We start from the raw sequence: 22,203 nt of genomic DNA, 5'->3' as shown, positions 1-22,203 counted from the left end.
TGATTCATAGCAAAATAGTCCTTGGTATGATAAGAGTAAGGTTGCTTATCTTAAGTGCATAATACTTATTAATATATTCTAACTTACGTTTCAATGTGAATTTATATGTATTTATTACGACTAAGAATACCGATTTTTATTAATCCTGTTTTAGGCTCCATGTTGTTTTTTTTTTATATAATGTAACATAATGGCAACAAATAAATGAAAATTCGCAAAACATCATATTTTTTTATCCTAAATGGAAAAAAAATGTGTCCAAAAAGTTCCCTTTCATGGCCACTGTGATGAAAACGAAATAACCACTATCAAACTTTAAACTAACAAAATCATAATGTAAATTTTAATACCCATAATTACATGCTAATAAAACATCCAAAATAAACCAAAAGCCGGTAGAAAACAGGTGGTACCAATCCGGTCATAAGTATCGTCTTAAGCAAAAAAGCGGAACTCGACCATCAATAACTTTACCGATTTTTTACCGAGATTTTTGGTAACATCTGAGCACAACAGATGCAGAGCGTACTTTTAAATAATAAAAATCGTTTAAAGCAAAAGTAATTATAAACACATTACGGAAGATAACTTCCTTTATCTCGCTACAAAAAGTGCAGTTTCAAAAACGACTTTGATACCTGATATTACAATTTAAAATAAGAAGTGAAGAGTTGAGAGCTTGCTAAAGTTACAACATTGCTGGCTAGAAACAAAAACGAAAAAGAAACAAAAGCGACACTACGCGAATTCTAATTCAAAAATGGAATACCACAAACAACACGAAAACTCGCTCTTTCTGTTTTTAAATCCCTGTGGCGTCCTTTTGTTTTTTTCGCAACTTGCTACTTAAGTGTTCTTTCATTCAGCCAAAGCCGTTTCTTTTATAATTAGGAAAGAATGGCGCTTTTATTTTTATGATTTAATTACGAATAGACAATAGGGGCTATTAGTGATTATTTTGACGTACTAATTACCATTATGATATTGTATTTTGTTTCCGTGTGAAACCAAAAACTTAAAACAGTTATTCAGTTACAAAACTAGCATACATAATATACATATAACACTGTCTTATAATACCCGATTCTCATAAAGCTCAAGCAACATTACTGTCAATTATTGACAAAAACCTTTGCCCGATTTAGCAAATTTCGTAGCCGTGTAAACAGTTAAAATAAGCGCTCACATCTACTCTACCCCACTTCAAAAACGACGTAACCGCCCCTTTTTCGAAGGAACATAAGCCGTTTTAGACGGACGAGGCAGGGTAGCCCTAAGTGCACCATTATGTTATTATAGGCATCAAAATGTTGCCAGCTAACGGTATAGTACGGGCAAACCAGTTTGCTTCGCGTATGTGTTCGATGGCCAAACGCTTAATTTGTTTTGTTTTAGGTCTTTATTAGAACGGCGGTTGATCGACTAATCGGGCGATAAATTGATAATTTAAATGACCTTGCGTTCTGAGCTTTGTACAAAATTTCAAAAAACTTATGTGCCTATAGCCAAAATGAAAACTTTTATTAGGTATAAAACGATAATCGAAACTTAAATACCTACTAATGTCTCGAAACGAAATAATCACGCCTAGCATCTGCCGCCGCGGTGGCATTAGGTTTTTTTTATTTTGGTTCTGGAATATGCCATCTAATGTCAGGCTAAGCTATGTTGACAATGATTTTGATAGGTCACCTACTTGTCAAATTAGTTTTCTCTGACACTAAATATCTAGAAGTGAGGTTTATTTTATTGTTCATCAATTTCAACATGAAAATTTTAGTAAGATTTTACATCTTTAGGTATTGTGAAAAAAAAATCACGAATGAATCGACCCAGGTGTCCAATTCCAAATCCATTACTCCATCCCCTTCAACCTCCGCGAAAACTCAAGTTTTTTCACTTAATTTAAACTGAACAGATACTTGAGATAATTACTCTTCGGGCCTTTTCAATCGAACCCATTTTCGGCGAAAATTCTTCAATTTTTTGAAGACGCCATTGTGAGCAAAGAATCGGTGATTAAAATTCAATTTTGGAACAATCGAATGTGTAAGAGGTTAGGATGACGCGGTGCATTTTAATTGGATGAATAATTTTGGCGGCAATTTCGTTAATTCGCTCGTTTGTCTATGCCGAGTTATTTTTTAATCGTTTAGGGTTGGGCTTTGAGGAATAATTGACTTCCGGTGATTTTGAAATGCGGCTCATTATTTTAGAATTGATAAATTGAAAATTCGTTTCTTGAATTTAGAATTTTTTGGATGGGTAATTTTAGTATCAAAAACTACAATATTGCAGAAGCGTGACGTTTTATGCATTATTCAAATTGGTCACGTCGGTCAAAAAAAACTGGTAAACATAGGGTTACCTGTGAAAATAATAGCTTTAATACAGAATTAGCATAATAATAGTGGAATAATAATGTATTATTTCGGCCACCGGCCAGCTGCATCATTGTCCATCGGAATGATGCACTTTTGTGCACTTTTGTCAAAGGTCACCCTTTACAATAGTTTGTATGCGGAAGACAGGGGGATGTTTTTTGTCTGTCTGTCCGTGTCGGGTCGTTGGAGGTCGTGTGCTTACATATTTAATTATTATGATTTGGATGAATCTAGAAGAGTAATATTATTTTCTAATATCTACTTAGTAAGCAATATTCACACTACAATGTTCATAAGCGAAACTATATCCAGCTTCAATTGTTTTGTCTCATTGTAAATACACACATTGGGTCCTTAAATGGCAAATTTAATGCCATTGTTATTCTTTACCTAAATTCACATTGCTAATTGAAATGTCTGATTCTAGTATTTTTTCACTAGCCATGGCTATTTAAATACGTTATTATTTATCAAAATAATTAAGTATCACTAAGCTAGTGCTTATCAAAATTATTAAACAAATCTTACTCATCAAATTAATAAAATAATAATAATGAACTAAATACAGATTGACGCACCGGACTTAACCCCCTTGGACTTAAAAAAAACAATGCCAGGTAATCAAAGGGTTGAAATAATAGAAACAAAAAATGATCCAAAGGGTCGCTGCAATGATTTATAAATAAGTATTGTGTTACAGTATAACAGTTCATTTTATTGTCAACGATCAAGATTAAAAACTAAAATAGAGATTATATTTTTTTTCTTTTTACTTCAATCAAATTGCAAATATGTAGAATCGAACAAAATGACTGACATTATACATAAATCCTTCGCTTGAGCAAAATCTACTACACACAGAAACGAGAATGAACTGAAGTACTTAATTAAAAATACAAAGAACAAATAATATGATAAAACATGCACGTCAAATGTCATGACAGTAGGTATATACAACAAAAAAAGCTAATCTCTCTCGTGTAAAAACTTAAATTCATTTCCCAACTAACAGTCAGAGCACGAAAAAGCTCATTCCAAATTTAAAATTCGCAATTATAATTCAAACGTTAAAAACTAGCGGAAACATTTTAAACTTTCCAATTCCCAATTCAACGGACTGCAGCAGAATTTTTAAATTTGGAAGCCGGAGCGACACATTTAAAAAGTTAAGCTAGGGAGGGGATGAATAAAAAAAATCGGAGACTGATGCCAACCTCTCGCTGTTCACACGATCTTAGTCTGTGCCAGGGTTGTCGCGGCCTGCGTCTAGGATTTTCGTCTATAATCATTCGAGGATCCAAAATTTTACGATTTGAAAATAGATGCGCGTCCTTTCACTCGTTGCATAGAACTTTCGGATGATTATGGGATTCATGGGGCTTTTTTTAGATCAGACTAGCTTAGGACCGGGATAAGTATTGAGTAGCAATCAAGTGTGCCCGTTAGTCAGCAGTTATCGGCTACAATAAACTAAAAACTGATGACAAAAGTCTCGAAGTTGAAAACGACAGTTTGCTTAAATAGGGTTAGTCATAAGAAAGCTAGGTATACCCGTAGTTTGCTAATGTAATCGTGAAAGTAATGAAAACAAAGTATGTACTATTATTATCATTCATTCAGTCATAGTGGCCTAAGTCTATAACAAACTATTCAAGTAGTGTCAAGTGAAGCGACAACGTTTTTCATGGCTGTGTGAGCCATTACGGTAATTATGATTAGGTGCTAAGAATTCAAAAATGTATCATAAGTTAAATAAGTACAAAATAATAAGATAAAGTCACTCTTTTGTCAATTTGATCAAACTCCAGAAAACGCCTTACAAACCTTGCAAAACCTACGTGTGAATTAATTCCGTTTCATAGATACAAAATGAAATATCTCAAAAACGTTTCCTAATAAAAAGAAGCTGCCAGCCCTCCCCGACGGTACAACTTTAGCAAAACTTGCCAAGATCGAGTTTTGTTCTTTTTGCATTTTTCTCTTGTGCAAAACCGTTTTATTTTTTATTCGCTTTTCCGAGGAATCCTCTGGAAACGTTGTACCCTTTTCAGAAGTTGGCTGGCTATCTTTCTTAACTTGACTGCCTGGCGGAAAGGAATGGAGTGCTCTTTCAAATATTTGCTTCTATGAATTTCTTGTGTTATTAAAAGACGTGTTTTTTCTTATTTTTATTACAAATGATTTTTTGTCTGTTATTGGATTATGGTTGTGTTAAATGGACGTTTTAATTTCATTTTCTTGTTTGGTCAATTTGGTACTCCAGGAAACTAATATTATAGTCTATGACTAGTGTGTGTGTGTTAGTGTGTTAGTGTGAGTCTTAGTTTAATGATCTCTGATGTTGTGTAATTCTTTCTAAATTTTATTTGATTGACAATTCATCTTTTCATACAAAAGTGAAATTAAACACAGTAAAAGCAACTAATAAATCAATAAATTTGACAAGCTGTCTACTAGTTTAAGTGTACAAAAAAATTAATTTCGTCCAAAAAATATTAAGAAAATGCCTACGAAAATTTCCAACGCGGAAGTCTCCAACATTATCTCTGTTCTGAACTCCTCAAGTTTTTATTTGACCACTGAAGCATTGCCGAGATAGCGGCGGCGAAAATTAAAAAAAAAAGATAAAAAAACCTTCGAGTTTCCCTTCAACGTGGGTTTGTTTGAAACAAGTTAAGAAGAGTTGTTGATTCGATTTCAATTCTGTTGTTTTAAGTGTGGGTATTGATAGGATTGTATTGTTTGTCTTTGGAATTGTTTTATTTACTTTGATATTAAGTATTTTGCAAGCCATGTGAATAAACATGATAACTGTTTCTATTTCATTCTTTGTGTATTTTTTAAATGATTTATTTATCATCTTCTTAATATTCACTGTTCGTGTGAAAAACTTTAATGACTAAGCTAGTTACATTTTACTTAAATGACTTTCTATGATACATAGTAGCGGATAGTTTCTTTATTTCAGTATTGTTTTAAATAAATCCTACCATCAAAGAACTTTATTTAAATATTTTAAAAAACTACATTTCCACGTATCCGGTAAACCCCACCCATCGAATTATTTATACGATACAAAATGGCGGGCATATTCATTGAAAATGTCAATACGAACAAAATTCACCCGCGCGCAGGTGTTAATTTTTTCCGTGCCCACTGCCCACCCCGAATAGTTGGGGTGGGGCCTCCCCCCCTCCTGTGGGGGCGTGGGGGAGGGGGGGGCTGCACTTCCATGTGTGCACGCATTTTATGCCTAATAATTTAAATTTTCGCCCAATCGTAAATTATGTATGGTTTAATTACGATCGCGTACATTATTTACTGGAAGTAAGTTTCGGTCTAGGTATCTTTATTCGTGTGTCTTGAATACTTTACTGTTTTTTATACACACAAAGAGGATGTGCTAGTTTTTTTGCTTGAGACATAGTATTATTCTAAACGGTATTTTTAGTATCTTTACATTGTTTTATGTTAATAATCATAAAGTTAATATTAAATCAGGTAGTAAATATTAAATTATTATACTAAAGCAAATGACATGTTAACAAAATTATCTTCAATACTTACAGGTTTTCAATTTGACTACCTAACTAAACTTTTGATTAAGCAGTATAATTTCTACAGTTCTATGGATATTTGGATTATTTATTCTGTTGTTTATTTTTAACAAAATGCACTTTCTGTAGAAATCTGTGACATTTTTCAGGTCATAGTACCTACATCAAAAATTTCAAATATCATGAAAACGCGCAAGATTCATTCGAATACGAGTCAAAATGGCGCGTAAGTCTGCGTTCTAAATTCAAAAATAAATTCGCTACACGCGCCGTTCGGTTTTAAAATCGACGCGAAGCATACCGAGAGCAATTTATTATTTTCGAAATTCGAATTCGTTTCGAATTTGCTTGTGGCCAGTAGTTCGTTTGTTTTCGATCAAATTTAAAATAACGGTTGCAGTTGTGGCCTGTTCTTGTTAGGTTCGTTTTAACTATTTTATTGAAATAAAAATTGTACCTATGTTTAAAAAAATGTTCCACATAATTTTGTATTACTTAAGGTACTTAAATAAGAAGTTCTAATAAGTCTTATTAGATTTTCTCTGGGCTAACTCTGTACTGAGTTTTTACACATACTTAATTATGTTCACCATTTAGTGAAGTTAGTTTGGTCTGGCTCTTTCAAATACATAATTACAATGTAGCAAGACAATAATTTTCTTTAATTCTCAAGACTTACATTACAAATATACCATCTAGACTGACATAATATTTGAAACAACTCAGCAAGTCAGCACAAACTTTTACATCCATAAAATTAGCATTTTTGCATTCAGCTTGGAAATAACCGTTTTTCTGGCGAGCCTAGAATGCTTTATGCCTACGCGCGGCTGCTAGGAAGTACTTTTGTATGTAAATGCCTGCGTAGGCTGCGCGCGCGCAAACGAACAGAGTTTTCCTTCATTAAGATTCTTGTCTATGGTTTTTGAAAAAGGTTATATGGTATAAATGGGAGAAAATTAATAAGGGCACTTTCGTAGTAACTGTTATTTTTTTTCTATGACATGCTAAACTGAATTTCGATTGCCAAATTCGTAATTTTCCATTTCATTTCATTTCTAATGCTCTGTAATGAAAATGATTAGGCAAGAAAAACATTGAATGAAGACTTTATACTGTCTCTACTGCCCGGGAGTTAAAAAAAACTATACAAAGAGATACGCACTTTGTTACTAAAAAAATTAAAGCGTAAAATGATTCTATAAGAATTCTAGCCTTTGCCGTCTTTGCACAATTTTTTTTTAAATACACCATCTTCTTATTAGGAAAGTGCGTTTACCAAAAGTATGTGTGTTCTCTTACATGACCTAAGTAATTTATACCATTTCAAAAGTCTAAAGCTAATGTTTTGAGTAGGTACTTAACAAATATCTCTTTAAAAAAATAAAAATTTACTTCTTGTGAATATTTGGTCGAAATATCCGGATAAGTAGCGTGCTCTCATTTTGGATCGCAGAGCCATATGTATAACTTAGTTAAATATTTGTTGAGTTCTAATACCACAAAAATACATTAAAATACCGACACATTAATAACAAAGACCACGCAAATACCCATGTACATTCAAAAATGTAAATACCACAATCTGAGATACCATCCTTTAGGCCATCGTACATCGTCCTAACTGTGCTAAGGCGAGCGCCTTTCCCTTCCATTTATTCATAGAGAAATAACAAAAATACCCATAGACAATTCCCAGTATACTTTGGCCCGCCATATGTACGAAAAACCGATGCCACGCGTAAAATGCCTGGTACAGTAAGCAACGCAGAAGGCCAGGTTAGACTGGGCAACTTTGCGCGTAGGTTGTACTGGTTGAAAAATAAGTACAATGGATAGTTCAGTATAGTGTACCCGGAAGACGGATAATATTTTATTTATGGTCGCTTGTTTTTTAATAGCCGTTATCTTGGATTGTGTAAGTGGAAATCTGGAAATATGTTTCTTATTGTTTCGCAACGAATTTTTTTTTATTGGCTGTTACTTGGATAGACTTCCTAGTCTATGTAATAGATTATAGCCTTTTCTTTGTTACGTGTTACATGGGTATTAGAAACATCTAAAATTATACTTAACACTACACTACCGTTACCCCTTGTACAAAATAACTTGGATTAAAAGCATAAACGGTAATTAAAATAAAACATGTTTCTAATAACGTCTTTTCTAAAATTACTTTATTACATACTTATATATACATATAAACAAAATATATTTGCCAAACTTTAAATATTTCCTGTTTTAGCCTTTTTCTTAAAAGATGACGAAATGATAATTTCAAATAAGAATTGCTACCTCGTAAGTCCTGGTGTACTTGTACAAGTACAAATTATTTTCGAATTTGAACTTTATAGAGATAAGTGAAAATATCAAATTCTAAATCTAAAAAGTTTGCATGGATTACGAAGAAAGAAAAAATTACCAAGCCCTCTAAGTGTCCAAAGCTGGATTCGAACCAGCGTCCTCCGTTTACCGGACGGATGCCTGTACCGCTCCACCATTCGGTCACTACTAAAAATATAAATTAAAATAAAACTATGGAAACGGATTAAATTCGATAACGATAACGATTCGATTCGATAACGGGATGTATTTTAAATTCATTATACGCGATTTAATCCGTTTCCATAGTTTTATTTCATGAGTAACTATCGCGGTAACCGAAGACAATATTATATAAATTAAAATATTTCTTTAAAAATAATTTAATTTGTTCTTAGAGTATGTCTCATATTCTTGTACTGTCTTGTATTTGTTTTTAAAACGTGCAACACTATTGACTTGCGCGTGAGTCACCGAGCTGAGTGTTAAGTAAATCTTGTACTTGCGGATTTGATCCCGCGTACCGAATTATAATAATGTGCAATGCGATTTATTACCATTGTTTTGAGATAGAATCTCAGAGCGAAGGTTATCGATTTAATTATCAAGTTAATCGCCATTTTGTTTTTTGATTTTAAGAAAAAAAGTAAACAGTGGGTAGATACAGCACAAGATTGGGATTAATCTAATTATGACTTCAAAAAATTACTTCCTATAAGCCTACGACTGATTTCAATGTAATTTTGTTTAAAGGAGACTTCTGCTAAAAAATAGAATATTTCTACAAGAAGGAAAACATGTTTCAGTATAAGGATTAAAATGAGATATACTTATTGATTAAAAAAAATATACCTAATACCCAACAATAAAAATGACAGAATCTTGACCACATTGAGAGTATAGTACAATGCCTGATTTGTAATTCGATATTCATAAAAATATAGATAACATATCTAGGACCTATCAGGCTGTGAACGATTTAATATTAATCTAAGCTTTTATCTAAAATTGAATTACAAAACGATATCCAATATGCTTTCTAATCCATTTACAGCCATAAACACTTAATCACTCGCCAACGACCCATAAACTACCCAATAAATGTAAACTTATGTAACGCAATATTTTAAACCAAACTTTTATCTGCAAAAGCGACCCAATAAAACCCAGTCGGTTATAAAATTTACTAACCATAAATATGGCAATAGGACCGTTAGGGCCAGATTAGTATTGCCGGCCCGCCATATTTCCTACCATTGCCTATGTCAGGCCCCATCATATATCTATCTAACATCTAGGAAATAATTCTACAATATCTTGCACGCGCAATGCGTACATTCTTCTCAGACATGCAAAATCACTAACACAACTCCAGGACTAAAAGATACCCTATATTGGCGTGTACGCATTATAAAAGTAGCTTTTGTGTGTGTGCGGTGTGTCGGTGTGCAGTCAATGACCTATGCATTTGCTTGCCGGTACCGGCTAAAAGTATGCGTTGGTTTTATTATGGTCTTATTTTTAAAAACGGCGGGCGCTGTTGGGTTAGGTCGGGTCCCGATTTGGGTTATTCGGACTCGGAGGTCGCTGACCGTTGAACTCGGGTTGCGTAACGTTCCAAATTCGAACGGGATCCGCGCTCGTGTTTTGTTTTTTTTTTTGCAACGGAACGGCCGTTGGGAGATACATCGCTCTTGTATGACTTTTTAAGGGACTTCTTTTGAACTACGCTTAGTGGCACATAAACGTGTATTCCTCCTGGTAGTAAGCAGTTATCATCTGCGAGTACTTAACGTGTCACATGAGCTATTATGACGGTTCTTGAGACAGGCACATTGTCTGGTTAACTAGTAGAGAATGCCTTAAGGCACTAAGTCTACCAGTTGTTGCAGTACAAATTGTATTGGGTACTATAGACATCGCGACCACCGCAAACTTTTAAAAATATATTACGATCCAGACTAGAAAGCTGATTCTCAGCCAATTTACTTCATCTATTAATACTATTGCAGTTATAAAATTGGCATCAACTATTTTCCAATACTGATATGTTGATTTATTTTAGAACTTGGGAGCTATGACCCAGTCTAGTAAAATATCCTATCAAATTTTATTAGACCCTATTATATTGCAATATATGTTACTGGTAAAACATGGTTTTGATATGACTTAACTAGAGAAAATCAGTTTTCCGTAAAACAAAAGTTTTAAAATAACTTTTTTTATTTAAATTTACACTGTTATAAAAAATATAGGCCCCTTTACATAGTAGAACATTGACTTGTTTGATATTTAAAATCTACTTTATAGACTTTGTTTCGATAATACAATGTATTACAGTCTTGAATGGGTACAAATTTGCATACAACATTATGTTTATGATACTGAAAAGATTTATGTCTTTTGTATTTAAGCTCTAAAACTATAGACCATGTTCAATGCAGACTAGAGTTTTGCAAAAATTGAGTAATATGCCTAAAAACAATTTATATTTGTCAACTGGTGACGTATAACAACTCTCATTATCTCATCGGGGCTGCGTCCCTTTTCTAAGCTGTTCTCGTAAACATTTATAATACCAACATGCTAACGGGCATTTTCGTGAACAATATAATTCAATATTTTTTTTCTAAAATATGTAAATTTCATGTTTTCTCTACTCAGAATCACGAGCCCTTTCTATCCTACTAGGTGAAAAACAGTGTCCCAAATTTAATTTTTCCACTTCGTTACCATTTTTCAAACACTGTACAGTGGGTTACAAAGTGAAAAGTATGCAAAATAATAGAAAATTTTGTTGTCTGTCTCTTGTTTTTTGACCTAGATCGAAAGGCGTGATTCTGAGTAGGAAAAACATAAAATGTAGCTTTCTTAGGTAAAATATTTTTGGTAATTCTTCTCGCAAAAATACCCTAACATATATTTTCTCTCCAGGCGAACGCCCCTACAAATGCCATCTCCCGGACTGTGGTCGCGCCTTCATCCAGCTGTCCAACCTGCAGCAGCACCTGCGCAACCACGACGCCCAGGTGGAGCGGGCCAAGAACAGGCCTTTCCACTGCAACATCTGCGGCAAGGGTTCGCCACGGAGAGCAGTCTTAGAACGCATACCGCTAAGGTTAGTGTCATGGTCTTTGACCGTATTTTTATATCACTTGCGAATACATTTTTTAATCATTCTATGATGTATTTTATGAGAAAATCTCTAGGTACGCAGAAAAATGTTCTGATGCATAGAACAAATTGCGAGTAGAAGCCAGCAATTGGAATATGTACTTGCTTCAGATGCAAGGTGTAAGGACATTTTGAATTTTATTGAATGACATTCGGGTTGAATAATGCACCCTTAAATTTGATTGGAATTTTGAATTCTTAATCTCAGTACACAGCAAATTTTCAATTTTAATGCAAAAGCAGTCATGTTGCAATTATAATTTGAAATTATCATTGCCAGTCGTTTTGTGCGTTGCTAAAATGAGTAATTATTAATAACAGGAAGCTTTGTGAAATTTCAAGTTCATTCCGAATTATATTGGCAAAGTGCCACATTTTTTTAAAGCCAGTATGTTTTTAGAGTAAATATTATAATTATAATTCGTTTATATTGCAAATAATAAACAGCCTTGTTTTATTTTGCTTAGGTACTTCTTGATAATCCTTGAAAATATTAAGTAACCGCTTAAACATTTTCTTTTGCTTTAAATAATTTCACAAAAGGTTTTTGCTTACTAGTTGGATATATTTATTGCTGCGCAAATTTCTAGTGTTTAAGTTAAATCAAATACATCCATATTGTTTTTGAAACTTGGTATAATCATGCAAAAATATATTTGGCAATTTTTATTTTGAAAAGTTTGTTTTAACTTTAAAGTTACTTATAGGAACGACATGTTTCCTTTCATTATTTTCTCTTTGATTTGACTTTAAATCAAAATTCTCTTTTTGGCCGTTACTATTATTTCCCAAAAATCTCTTTTAGGCCCGTTCTCAAAATTCAATTTCGACGTATTTATAATTTCTAAATTCCCTTTTGACGTGTGTTTTACGAACTTTACCTAATATACCTATGCTGGGGCGCCGATAGGAGCTTCAGCTGCACCTTGGTGTTTTGCAGCAACACGCCGCCCTCATGATAGGGGGCGCCACCGCCACGCCTTGCCCCATCTGCCACAAGGTGGTGTTCGGGGGCGAAGCTTTAGTCGAACACATGAAGAACACCCACAAGGACCCCAACGCGTCCGGCGTTGCGAGTAAGTTCCTGAGACTCCTGGTTTTTGGACAGCGGGTGTTAGATTTAAATTTAAATTAAGAACGCATCCGTTACGAGACAAGTTTAGATTTGCATTCCATTTTTGAATCTGTCCGGACTCTAAACGCGGAACGGATGCGTGTTTAGTTTTAAGATTCGCCGTTGGAAGTTTGCTCAGTTTCAGTTCTACAACGTAATGGTTGTGTAAATATTTTGCAATAAAACATTTATTGATATAAAAGCTTCCAACTGGCGGGAAGCCAGCAGGGGTGTTGGTTTAAAAATCACACGAACAAGTATCGTTTCCATTAGATAATTTAATAGTAATTTTAGTATAAGTGCGGACGAGGAATATGTTGTTATGTTAAGCGTGGCGGTGTTTTGCAAACAGTTTGGTTTGCGAATTCTTCGGATGGCGGTCTATTGTCATAACATGTTTGTTTACGTTTCTAATAGCTACATTTTCCTCGTTTTGTCGTCACGTCTTTTGTTATCGTTCTGTATCGCTAATGGAGAAGGCTTTTGAAAGGTTGGCGTTATACTTTCATCTTTTCCATTCACAACAGTAACAGCAAATCTAAAAACAAGCATTTACTTTTCAATTAGTTCATCATTTATCTCATCGACTTTTCACTCAATTAAAACAGTTTTACCACACTTAAAATCATTAAACAGCACAGCTAGATCTTCAGAAGCTTCTCTTCACAGCATTCCCCTAATCTTAAGTTTCGGACGGCCCCCACCGTCACCGCATAAACTAACATTGACTAACCACGATTTTTTTTCTCTCCTAACCCTCCCACTAACCCACCTACCCATCCTGGTGACGCGCAGGCCCCCCTGCCACGTCACCGTACCCTGCGCAAGCTAAACCAACTGATCCTTATGTAGCCAAGCGGCGGACGGCGAACCACCCGTGCCCGGTCTGTGGGAAGCACTACGTGAACGAGGGTTCGCTGCGGAAGCACCTGGCGTGCCATCCGGAGACACAGCTCACCAGCAGTTTGAGGATGTGGCCGTGTTCTGTTTGCCAGGCCGTGTTCACCCACGAGAGTGGTAAGTGCCATTTAAAGTCTGCAATTTGTCTTACTAAATAGGTTGCAAGAGACTGTGGAAAGTGGAAGAATATGTACAGATGTAGGGCGAAAAGGGTTTCCTTCGTATTTTTATGGAAACGTTCGTATTTGTCATGCTAGTTCAGTCAATGTCAGTACATCTCGTACTGAGGCTGACTGAAATAGCATGACACGTTCGTACGTTTCCGTAACAATACGAAGGCAAATCTTTTCGCACTAGCTACCGGGATAAAGTCTGACTGAGACAAAACTTTTTAGTTTTTCTGAACTTGAGCGGAACGGAAACAATGAGTGCCTTATCGTTAACAGAAAGAGAAAAATTTACAATATCTTCTAACATAAAATCAGTAAATTAAATGAATTGTCAAGATCTTCTTATGTATATACATAATACAACTAGCAAGGCGCGATAAATCACGGTAATTAAATAAACTTACAAATGAATACCTAAAGTCATTTGAAACACATTTTAATTGCGCATTTATTTAACATTTTAATTGGCTTTAACATGATGTATGGTTATTTCGGATTGTGTCATAATTTATAAATAGTAATGGCAACAGTGACTTCCTACTTTATAAACCTCCAATAAACATTTTTGTGGGTAAATTACATTTTGTTACTACGTGTTATTTTATTCTCGACTTCCCTATTTGGACACTGATGTTTTGTTTTAATGATAATTTAATATTGAATATTACAAATATAAACAAACTAGCTTCTGCCCGCGGCTTCGCACGCGTTAGAAAGAGACAAAAAACCGGCCAAGAGCGTGTCGGGCCACGCTCAGTGTAGGGTTCCGTAGTTTTCCGTATTTTTCCCAAAAACTACTGAACCTATCAAGTTCAAAACAATTTTCCTATTATTCCTTTATAAAGTTCTACATTTGTGATTTTTTTCATATTTTTTAAACATATGGTTCAAAAGTTAGAGGGGGGGGACGCACTTTTTTTTCCTTTAGGAGCGATTATTTCCGAAAATATTAATATTATCAAAAAACGATCTTAGTAAACCCTTATTAATTTTTAAATACCTATCCAACAATATATCACACGTTGGGGTTAGAATGAAAAAAAATATCAGCCCCCACATTACATGTAGGGGGGGTACCCTAATAAAACATTTTTTCCATTTTTTATTTTTGCACTTTGTTGGCGTGATTGATATACATATTGGTACCAAATTTCAGCTTTCTAGTGCTAACGGTTACTGAGATTATCCGCGGACGGACGGACGGACGGACGGACGGACGGACGGACGGACGGACGGACGGACGGACGGACGGACAGACAGACATGGCGAAACTATAAGGGTTCCTAGTTGACTACGGAACCCTAAAAAGTAGCCTATGTCACTCTCCATCCCTTCAACTATCTCCACTTAAAAAATCACGTCGATTCATCGCCGTTTTGCCGTGAAAGACGGACAAACAAACAGACACACACACTCTCCCATTTATAATATTAGTATGGATGGAAGTATGGATTACTTTTATTGTTCTCATTCAGCTCATATTTGAATATCAACCTTAAAATAATTTGCAGTCATCATCACCCCCCTTGCATTATCCCGGCATGTGCCACGGCTCATGGGAGCCTGGGGTCCGCTTTGACAACTAATCCCACGATTTGGCATTAGTTTTACGAAAGCGACTGCCAAAATAATTTGCAGTATACATTTTTGAACTATTACCTATTATAATAAATTTATTGTATCCAAACTTAATAAAAATAAACATCCTTTACATCATCTTACAATAAGTAGTTATAAATGTTATGATTAACTAAAACCATCTAAATACAACACCTATACAGAAAATACCGATACAAAAAAAAAAAACATTCAAAAGTAACTACTTTAGAGGTATTGCCACAAAACATTCAGACTGGCGGTTTGACAACTTGCACTCTTGCCCGCGAGTTCTGGCGCGTCAGAACGCAAGTTGTGCTAAACCGCCTAGTGGTCCTGTATTACAGTGATCTTACACAACCCTGTATGTTCCAGGTCTCCTGTCCCACATGGAGCATATGCGGATGGAGCCAAAGCACCAGTTCGCGGCGCAATACGTGCTGTCCCGCGCGGCGGCCGAGCGGCGCGAGCGCGACCTCCTCGCCGCCGTCTCCTCCGCCGGCGGCTCCGGGCTGCTCAACCTCGCCCCGCCCTCCCCCGCGCACTCCGACTCCTCCTCCAACGGGCGCCTCTCCTCCTCCGCCGGATCCGACACCGGCGCCGCCGTCAACAAGCTCACCGACCTCCTCCGCTCCGCCAGCAATGGCCACCAGGCCTACGGCGACGAGCGCGTCGCCGCCATCGCCGCCGCCGCCGCCAACATGATGGCCCAACCTGGAGAAGGCGCCAACGCCGTACAAGTAGCCGCCGCCAATCTAGTCTCCGCCATGAGACAGCAACTAGCCAGAGAACCACCCTCGCAACCGCCAGCAGAAACCCCCCCAGCACCTAATGAAGCCGCTTTACGAATCCAACAGGCTGAAGCGCTACTTAGAAGTCAAGCGGAAGCGCTAAGACTCGCAGTATCACAAGCCGCGGCGGCTCATGGAAACGAAGCCCCGAGTCCGTTAAGACACAACGGAGGCTTCCCTCCGCAGATCACTCCGCCTAACGACGCCAGTGGACAACTGTCGCCGGAGCTAGTAGAGGCTTTCAGAATTGCGCAGGAGCAGAGATTAGAGCAGGCGCTCCGGTTGCACGATCCGAGGATGCTAGGGTTCAATTTGCCTTCGCCGGCGGTGGCTCAGCAGGCCGCGCAGCAGGTGGCGGCGCAGCAGGCGGCCGCCCAGCAGGCCGCCGCGCAACAGGCCGCGCAGCAGGCGGTAGCCGCCCAGCAAGCGGCCGCCCAGCAGGCCGCTCAACAAGTGGCTCAGGCGGCACAGGCGGCTCAACAAGCGGCGCAGCAAGCCGTCCAGCAGCAGCAGATGCAGCAGCAGGCGCAAGCACAGGCGCAGGCGCAAGCGCAGGCCGCCCAGCAGGCGGCGCAGCAGGCTGTCCACCTCCAGCAGAACCCTCAGCCATGAAAATTCACCTACTACTAATCTGAGGCGATTTCGTTCTAGTTAAAATTAATCGTTTACATTTTCGGTTTCGGAGCGTCATCGCTTCTGATTAGTTCATTTTGCGACGTTAAAATTGTTTGTTCGGTTCCGATTACAAATTATACATTAGTTATAAAGAAGTCGCGTAACAATAATGGTACGTAAGCCTAGATAGAACTACTGTTGTAAATAGGGAACTAGCGATGTTAATGTAAATAAACTAAATGAAAATGATTGAACAAATATGGAATGGAACACACACTCGCTGCAAGAAATAAAATTAGAAATAGAGATACGAGAAATAATATTCTGTGCAATCTTCAATATTTATTTGTTTTACGCGAGATACGAGAAATAATATTCTGTGCAATCTTCAATATTTATTTGTTTTACGCGTTATTATTTAAATGATATATTTATTTTTATTAGCTTTAGCACGGAGCGGTGTTTCTTAGCTTAGTACAAACTTTGGGATGTGCCAAACTATTTTCGCACGTTTATCGCATTTAGCGACTATGCAATAATTAGTTTTCGTTTAAAGTTTTCCATATTAAGATATTTTTACAAATATATTATTTAGGTGATATTGAAATTTGTTATAATTATTATTCTTGTCTTTTCACGCAATATTGCTATGCTAGTCACGTTTTGAACGCACAAAAGATCTATATGAAATTGGAGAATTTATTTTACTATTTTCAAATCACTTGAAACTGTCTTACTTCGGCGTGAAATGTTAATTTTATTATTATTAAATGCCATATTAGATATAATAATGTACATACTATAGCCAAGTTACGTCTTTCGTTTCTAAAAAGTAATATTTTATTTTTATTAAATCGATTATTATTTGAACAAAAAATATAATTATTTACAAATTATTTTGTAGAATTGTAAATAAAAATACCAACTATTATTTTTCAAAGACTGCCGTTACTTATTCTTTTTTTTGTAAATACTTAATTAAAAGGAAATTGTACGAATAGAAAAAAATAGCGATTTTTCACTGAATAGAGGAACTGTCGATTTGACAGATTTAACTGAACAGACGGTCGAAGATTTTATATCAATTTTCTTCGATAAAACTTTAAAAAGACAAAGACACGAGACATTCTTATCAACACCGGATGTTGAAGTATGAGCCCATTATTTACATTTTTAATTTTACTTTTCACACATTTAAATGAATCACAATAGCCCAGTGAATCATTTTAACAATAAACAATACTTTTCGAAGCGTCAGCTTCACCACAATAACCCGAAGCATCTAGTTGCTCCATGTTGTCGCTGCAGTAGATTTAGAATCAAACCGGACCCGGAACTGACCACTTTTCAATTCAATTCAAAAAGAAAAACCAATTTCGAATCCAATTGATAAGCGATCAGGTCCCGGCCCGACCATGAGAATGTCAAGTGTTGCCGAATATAATTCTTTTAATATTATCATCATGTATTATAAATAAGTAACATTTTGTGCGTACAAATTGGAGCTTATCGAATTTGTTCACACAGAATCGTTTATCTACGTATAATCGTAACATAGGTAAGGTATAGTAAGCTGATTTTAACGTACGTAATTATTTCATTCTTGAATTAATATTGGTATGTCCGATGTGGGTAGTCGCACACCGCCGTGCGGCGCCACCAACCGGAGTATCAATGTAAATAGTGAACAAAAACACAATGCAATAGCCCAAAAAATCGTTTATAATTTTTGTCGTGACATTTGTTTGGTGGATGAGAAGTTTTTAATTGAACTATTTGTTTCATTAAGTATTTTATTTATTTTGAATACAACACTTTTCGGCACATTTTTCAAGTATTTTTTGGGAAGATATGGCCAGTTACATCGAGACGAGCGGTTACCGGAATAATCAATTTTCTAGGAAACGTGAATAAACAATTAATAAAAAAAACAATTTCGACTGATACAAAAAGCAACTGAACATTTTTTCGAGAGATACAATTTAAAAAAAATCGTGAACGGATCGCTATTTATGTAAAAATGTTCTCATAAATTAATATATAAAATAAATTTAATATAACAACAAATGAAGTTCCTATGAATAATGTATAAAAGGTATTGTTTTAAATTTAGATCGTAGTAGAAGGAAAAATTTATGGACGTTTGGGTATTTTTAAAGTTATAATTAATAAACCATCGTGTTAGGGAACTGAACGCGAGTTGTACAAACATACGGACTACGTAAGCACGGACCGTGAATCCTACATTTAGAATATTATATCAAAAGTTACGTTTCCATGAAAGTGTTCAAACGTATAGCCCGCGATCCCGTGCGATTATTGTAAAAATATTTGTGTAAAAATATACGCATGTATTTTCTAATCTACTGAAGTTTTAACGTAAGTTTTCGGATTAGTGTCTGGAAGAATCGCGCGGGGTCCGGGCTTCAATCTGTGATCATCGAAGGAATAGTTATATCAGATCGTGGCTGCAACTTGTTTTAAGTTATCGACGAAGAAATTTTTTAATGTTGAAATTGAAAAAATATGGAGTGAATTTTTTTTCTACATTTATTTTACAGACAAATTTCCATAGTTAAGCTGTGTACATTTAATACTAATAATAAAGCCTAAATGAGCGATTAACTTGCGTCGCTGGACGGGGTCGTGCGGTAAATCAATTGATTTTTTCCAGCAATTGAATTCCTTTTCTGAATCAATTGAATTTTAATTAGTCGATTTCTGCACGGCGTCGTCTTTTAGTGTCAATAGACCTGGTTTTGTTTGATGTGAACCTTGATGCAAGCAAGTAACTCCGCCTGTTTGATTCACTAAATGCGCTGTTGGTTCAATTTTTATAGAAAAATGGATAAGACGCCTAAATGTTCTAGTTTTATTGGCTATTAAATATTATGTTATTGTTATGTTACTAGGAAAATTCGTTGATAATTTTAAAGCTAGCGTTTCCTTTATGGTTTAAAATTGCCATAAAAAATGAATACACTGAGAAGTTTTATAAACCTTCTCAATCGGCAGTTTCACGAGAATGCGGCTTTTAATTATAAATTCGACTGAATCGCAACTACATCCAGCGATTACATTACATTTTTTATTTCGTATTAAGAAAAATATTATCAATTGCGCAAAAAAATATTTATTTGCGCGATTGAAAATATTAGTTGTTGAGTTTTCTCTATGGATTGCTGTTGTTTTAACTTACACATCCTTATTGACTGTTAAAGTTCTTAATTTAAAGCTTCGTCGTTTACGTTTAGTATTTGAGCTTGTTTTAAAATATTTAGCCAAATATACAATTATTAATCGTATTTTTAAGATATAGACAGGATAGCCAGGTTTTCAATTTAAAGTCACATAATAGTTATTACCTTATATTGTAAGTTAGCGTAATTAATGTAATGTAATTCAAGGGCTTATTTATAAAGATATATTTAAATTGGCTATGAAATATCTTTTATAAATGGGCCCGCTGTATAGCATAGAGTAAGTCCGAGACAAATTAAAGAATAAATGCTTACTCTATGTTATGTGTTTGAGAGTAGTGAACAACGAATAAAAAAAAACATAAATACAAAAAAATCTGTGTACTTCAATGTGCTTACATGTCATAATAGTTAATGTACTCTGTATTGGTGTTTTCTATAAGCACCGGACCTGCGTCATATCCATTTTTTAGGTAAAAATTACTATTAAACAGTACGAAAAACACAATTTTGACAATATTTAGAATATAATGCTGATGAATGTTACAACCGTTGTAACAGCCAAATTTACAATCGAAATATTTGAATTTCGAATTTGGAGTGTTCTAAAATAACTGACAGCGCATATTTCGTCTGTAACACTAGCCGATCAATGCCACAACAGGCATTCAACGTTGTACAACTTTGTTATTTACAATTGTATTTACAACCAATTTTTGTAGTTACAACAAAGTTATTGTATTTACCCTTTCAATTGGTGAATTCTAGTCTTTATTTCTTGAGGTCCCGTTTACTTTTATTGTTAAAATAAGCGGGGCTAAAATTTTATTAATTATTACAGTACATCCAACGTTATTCTATTTCATTTTCGCTGTCATTTCCATGACAGTTATACAGTTGTCAAAATAGTAAAATTCAAAATGGCAGCTTTGAGTCACGTTGGACTGTAATTTAAAATGTCGTGATTGCAAAATAAAAAATATGAAACTCTTTTGGAAACTAACAAAAATTATTAGTATCATGAAATATATGGTACAGTATTTGGATAATAAAAATTGTATAGTGATCGATTATTGGTTATTGGAAATGCTGAATGTAAATGGTCAAAATTAAAAGGTATTTCGGCGTATTGTAAAATTCCCATTTGCTTAGAGTTTAGAATTAAAATGTAGACGTCAAAATTCGTATTTGGCATGTTAAAATTAAAAAAAGAATTGTAAATAACATTAGGGATGTGATGTGATGATACTATAATTGTACCTTATCGGTGTTTAGGCGAACATACATACATACATACAATTCGATTAGACTCATCGCGACAGAGTTGTTTTTAATTGTATTTTGATGTATAGCGTATTTTAAGTTCATATTTAATATAAAAAACGATGCCATGTTTTTTTTAGTTAGTTATATGTAGCGTTGAAATGTAACGTGTTTATTGAATTATATTTTTTATAAAAGTTATTTTTTTGTATTTTGTACTCGTTTAGTCAATAACGAACTGCTATGTATTTAGTTAAGTTTAGTGTTGACTTATGTTAAGCTTATATTTTTAAACAAATAATTACCTTTATGAACAAACTAACCCTTTATATTATTTTTATTGTGGAATTATTATTTTTAACAACGGAAAATGCTTATTGTGTCATTGAATTGATAATAGTAACTATTATTGCCGAGACGGTTAGCTATAATTATTTTAAAAAATAAAAAGGATGATTCATATTGGAGTTTGTTTTTACCTTTTAAGTGCACCTTTTTTATAGCGACGGTGGTAAACAAAGGAGATGGCTCGAGTGATGGTAAGCGCTAACCGTAGGTATATCCTGCAACTCTAGGTATGGTAGGTAATTTAGAAAATAATAATATGAAAAATAGTAGGTTGTGTTACAAGGGAGCAAATAACTATTATTTTTACCGTGTGACACATTCTGCTTTTCACATCATTATGACACAGTATAATAAAGAGTACTATCGTAGAGTATGGAAACTCCCGCTCCCCGATGAAAATGTCGCCCACCCTCTCTCGGTTACCTCACAGTTACCGCCTGTCAAAAATGCAAACAGTCGACCTGTCATATTTCACTCATACAAGCATGGTACGCGTTCACCTACACGAGCTTAGATTGTGTGCTAGGAACGCGCCTCTTTCATATATTTGATCGCCAGTGTCCGAGATGAGGAAATCCAAAAATATATGAATTGTCGATGTTGTAAATAAGTATATTACGCAATTAATCGACACAATTTTTTGAAGATATGTAGGTAAACTCTTTTACTGGCAATATAAAGTCCTTGAACAGAAAAGTGTCACTTTGCTCCGTCTTAACAGGGAAGAAAAGTAGGTAGGTACCTATTTACCTACCCTCTCCGAATGGAT

The 22,203-nt window shown here is 35.3% G+C and overlaps 1 protein-coding gene across 1 annotated transcript in view; it reads left to right on the top strand.

Annotated features, from left to right (window-relative positions):
• The window catches only part of LOC125237525 (zinc finger protein 628-like), a 75,367-nt gene extending 53,842 nt beyond the window's left edge, over positions 1 to 21,525 (top strand). The window contains 5 exon segments of the mRNA XM_048144648.1: positions 11,198 to 11,335; positions 11,338 to 11,381; positions 12,348 to 12,513; positions 13,347 to 13,568; positions 15,593 to 21,525. Of these exon segments, the coding sequence (XP_048000605.1) occupies positions 11,198 to 11,335; positions 11,338 to 11,381; positions 12,348 to 12,513; positions 13,347 to 13,568; positions 15,593 to 16,620 (1,598 nt within the window). The 3' untranslated portion in view covers positions 16,621 to 21,525.
• The last annotated feature ends 678 nt before the right edge of the window (positions 21,526 to 22,203 follow it).

This window comes from Leguminivora glycinivorella, chromosome 21 (genome assembly GCF_023078275.1).
Source record: "Leguminivora glycinivorella isolate SPB_JAAS2020 chromosome 21, LegGlyc_1.1, whole genome shotgun sequence".
In the NCBI taxonomy this organism is placed as follows: Eukaryota; Metazoa; Arthropoda; class Insecta; order Lepidoptera; family Tortricidae; genus Leguminivora; species Leguminivora glycinivorella.
Note: the sequence above shows the minus strand (reverse complement) of the source record. Positions and strands in the feature narration are given on the sequence as shown.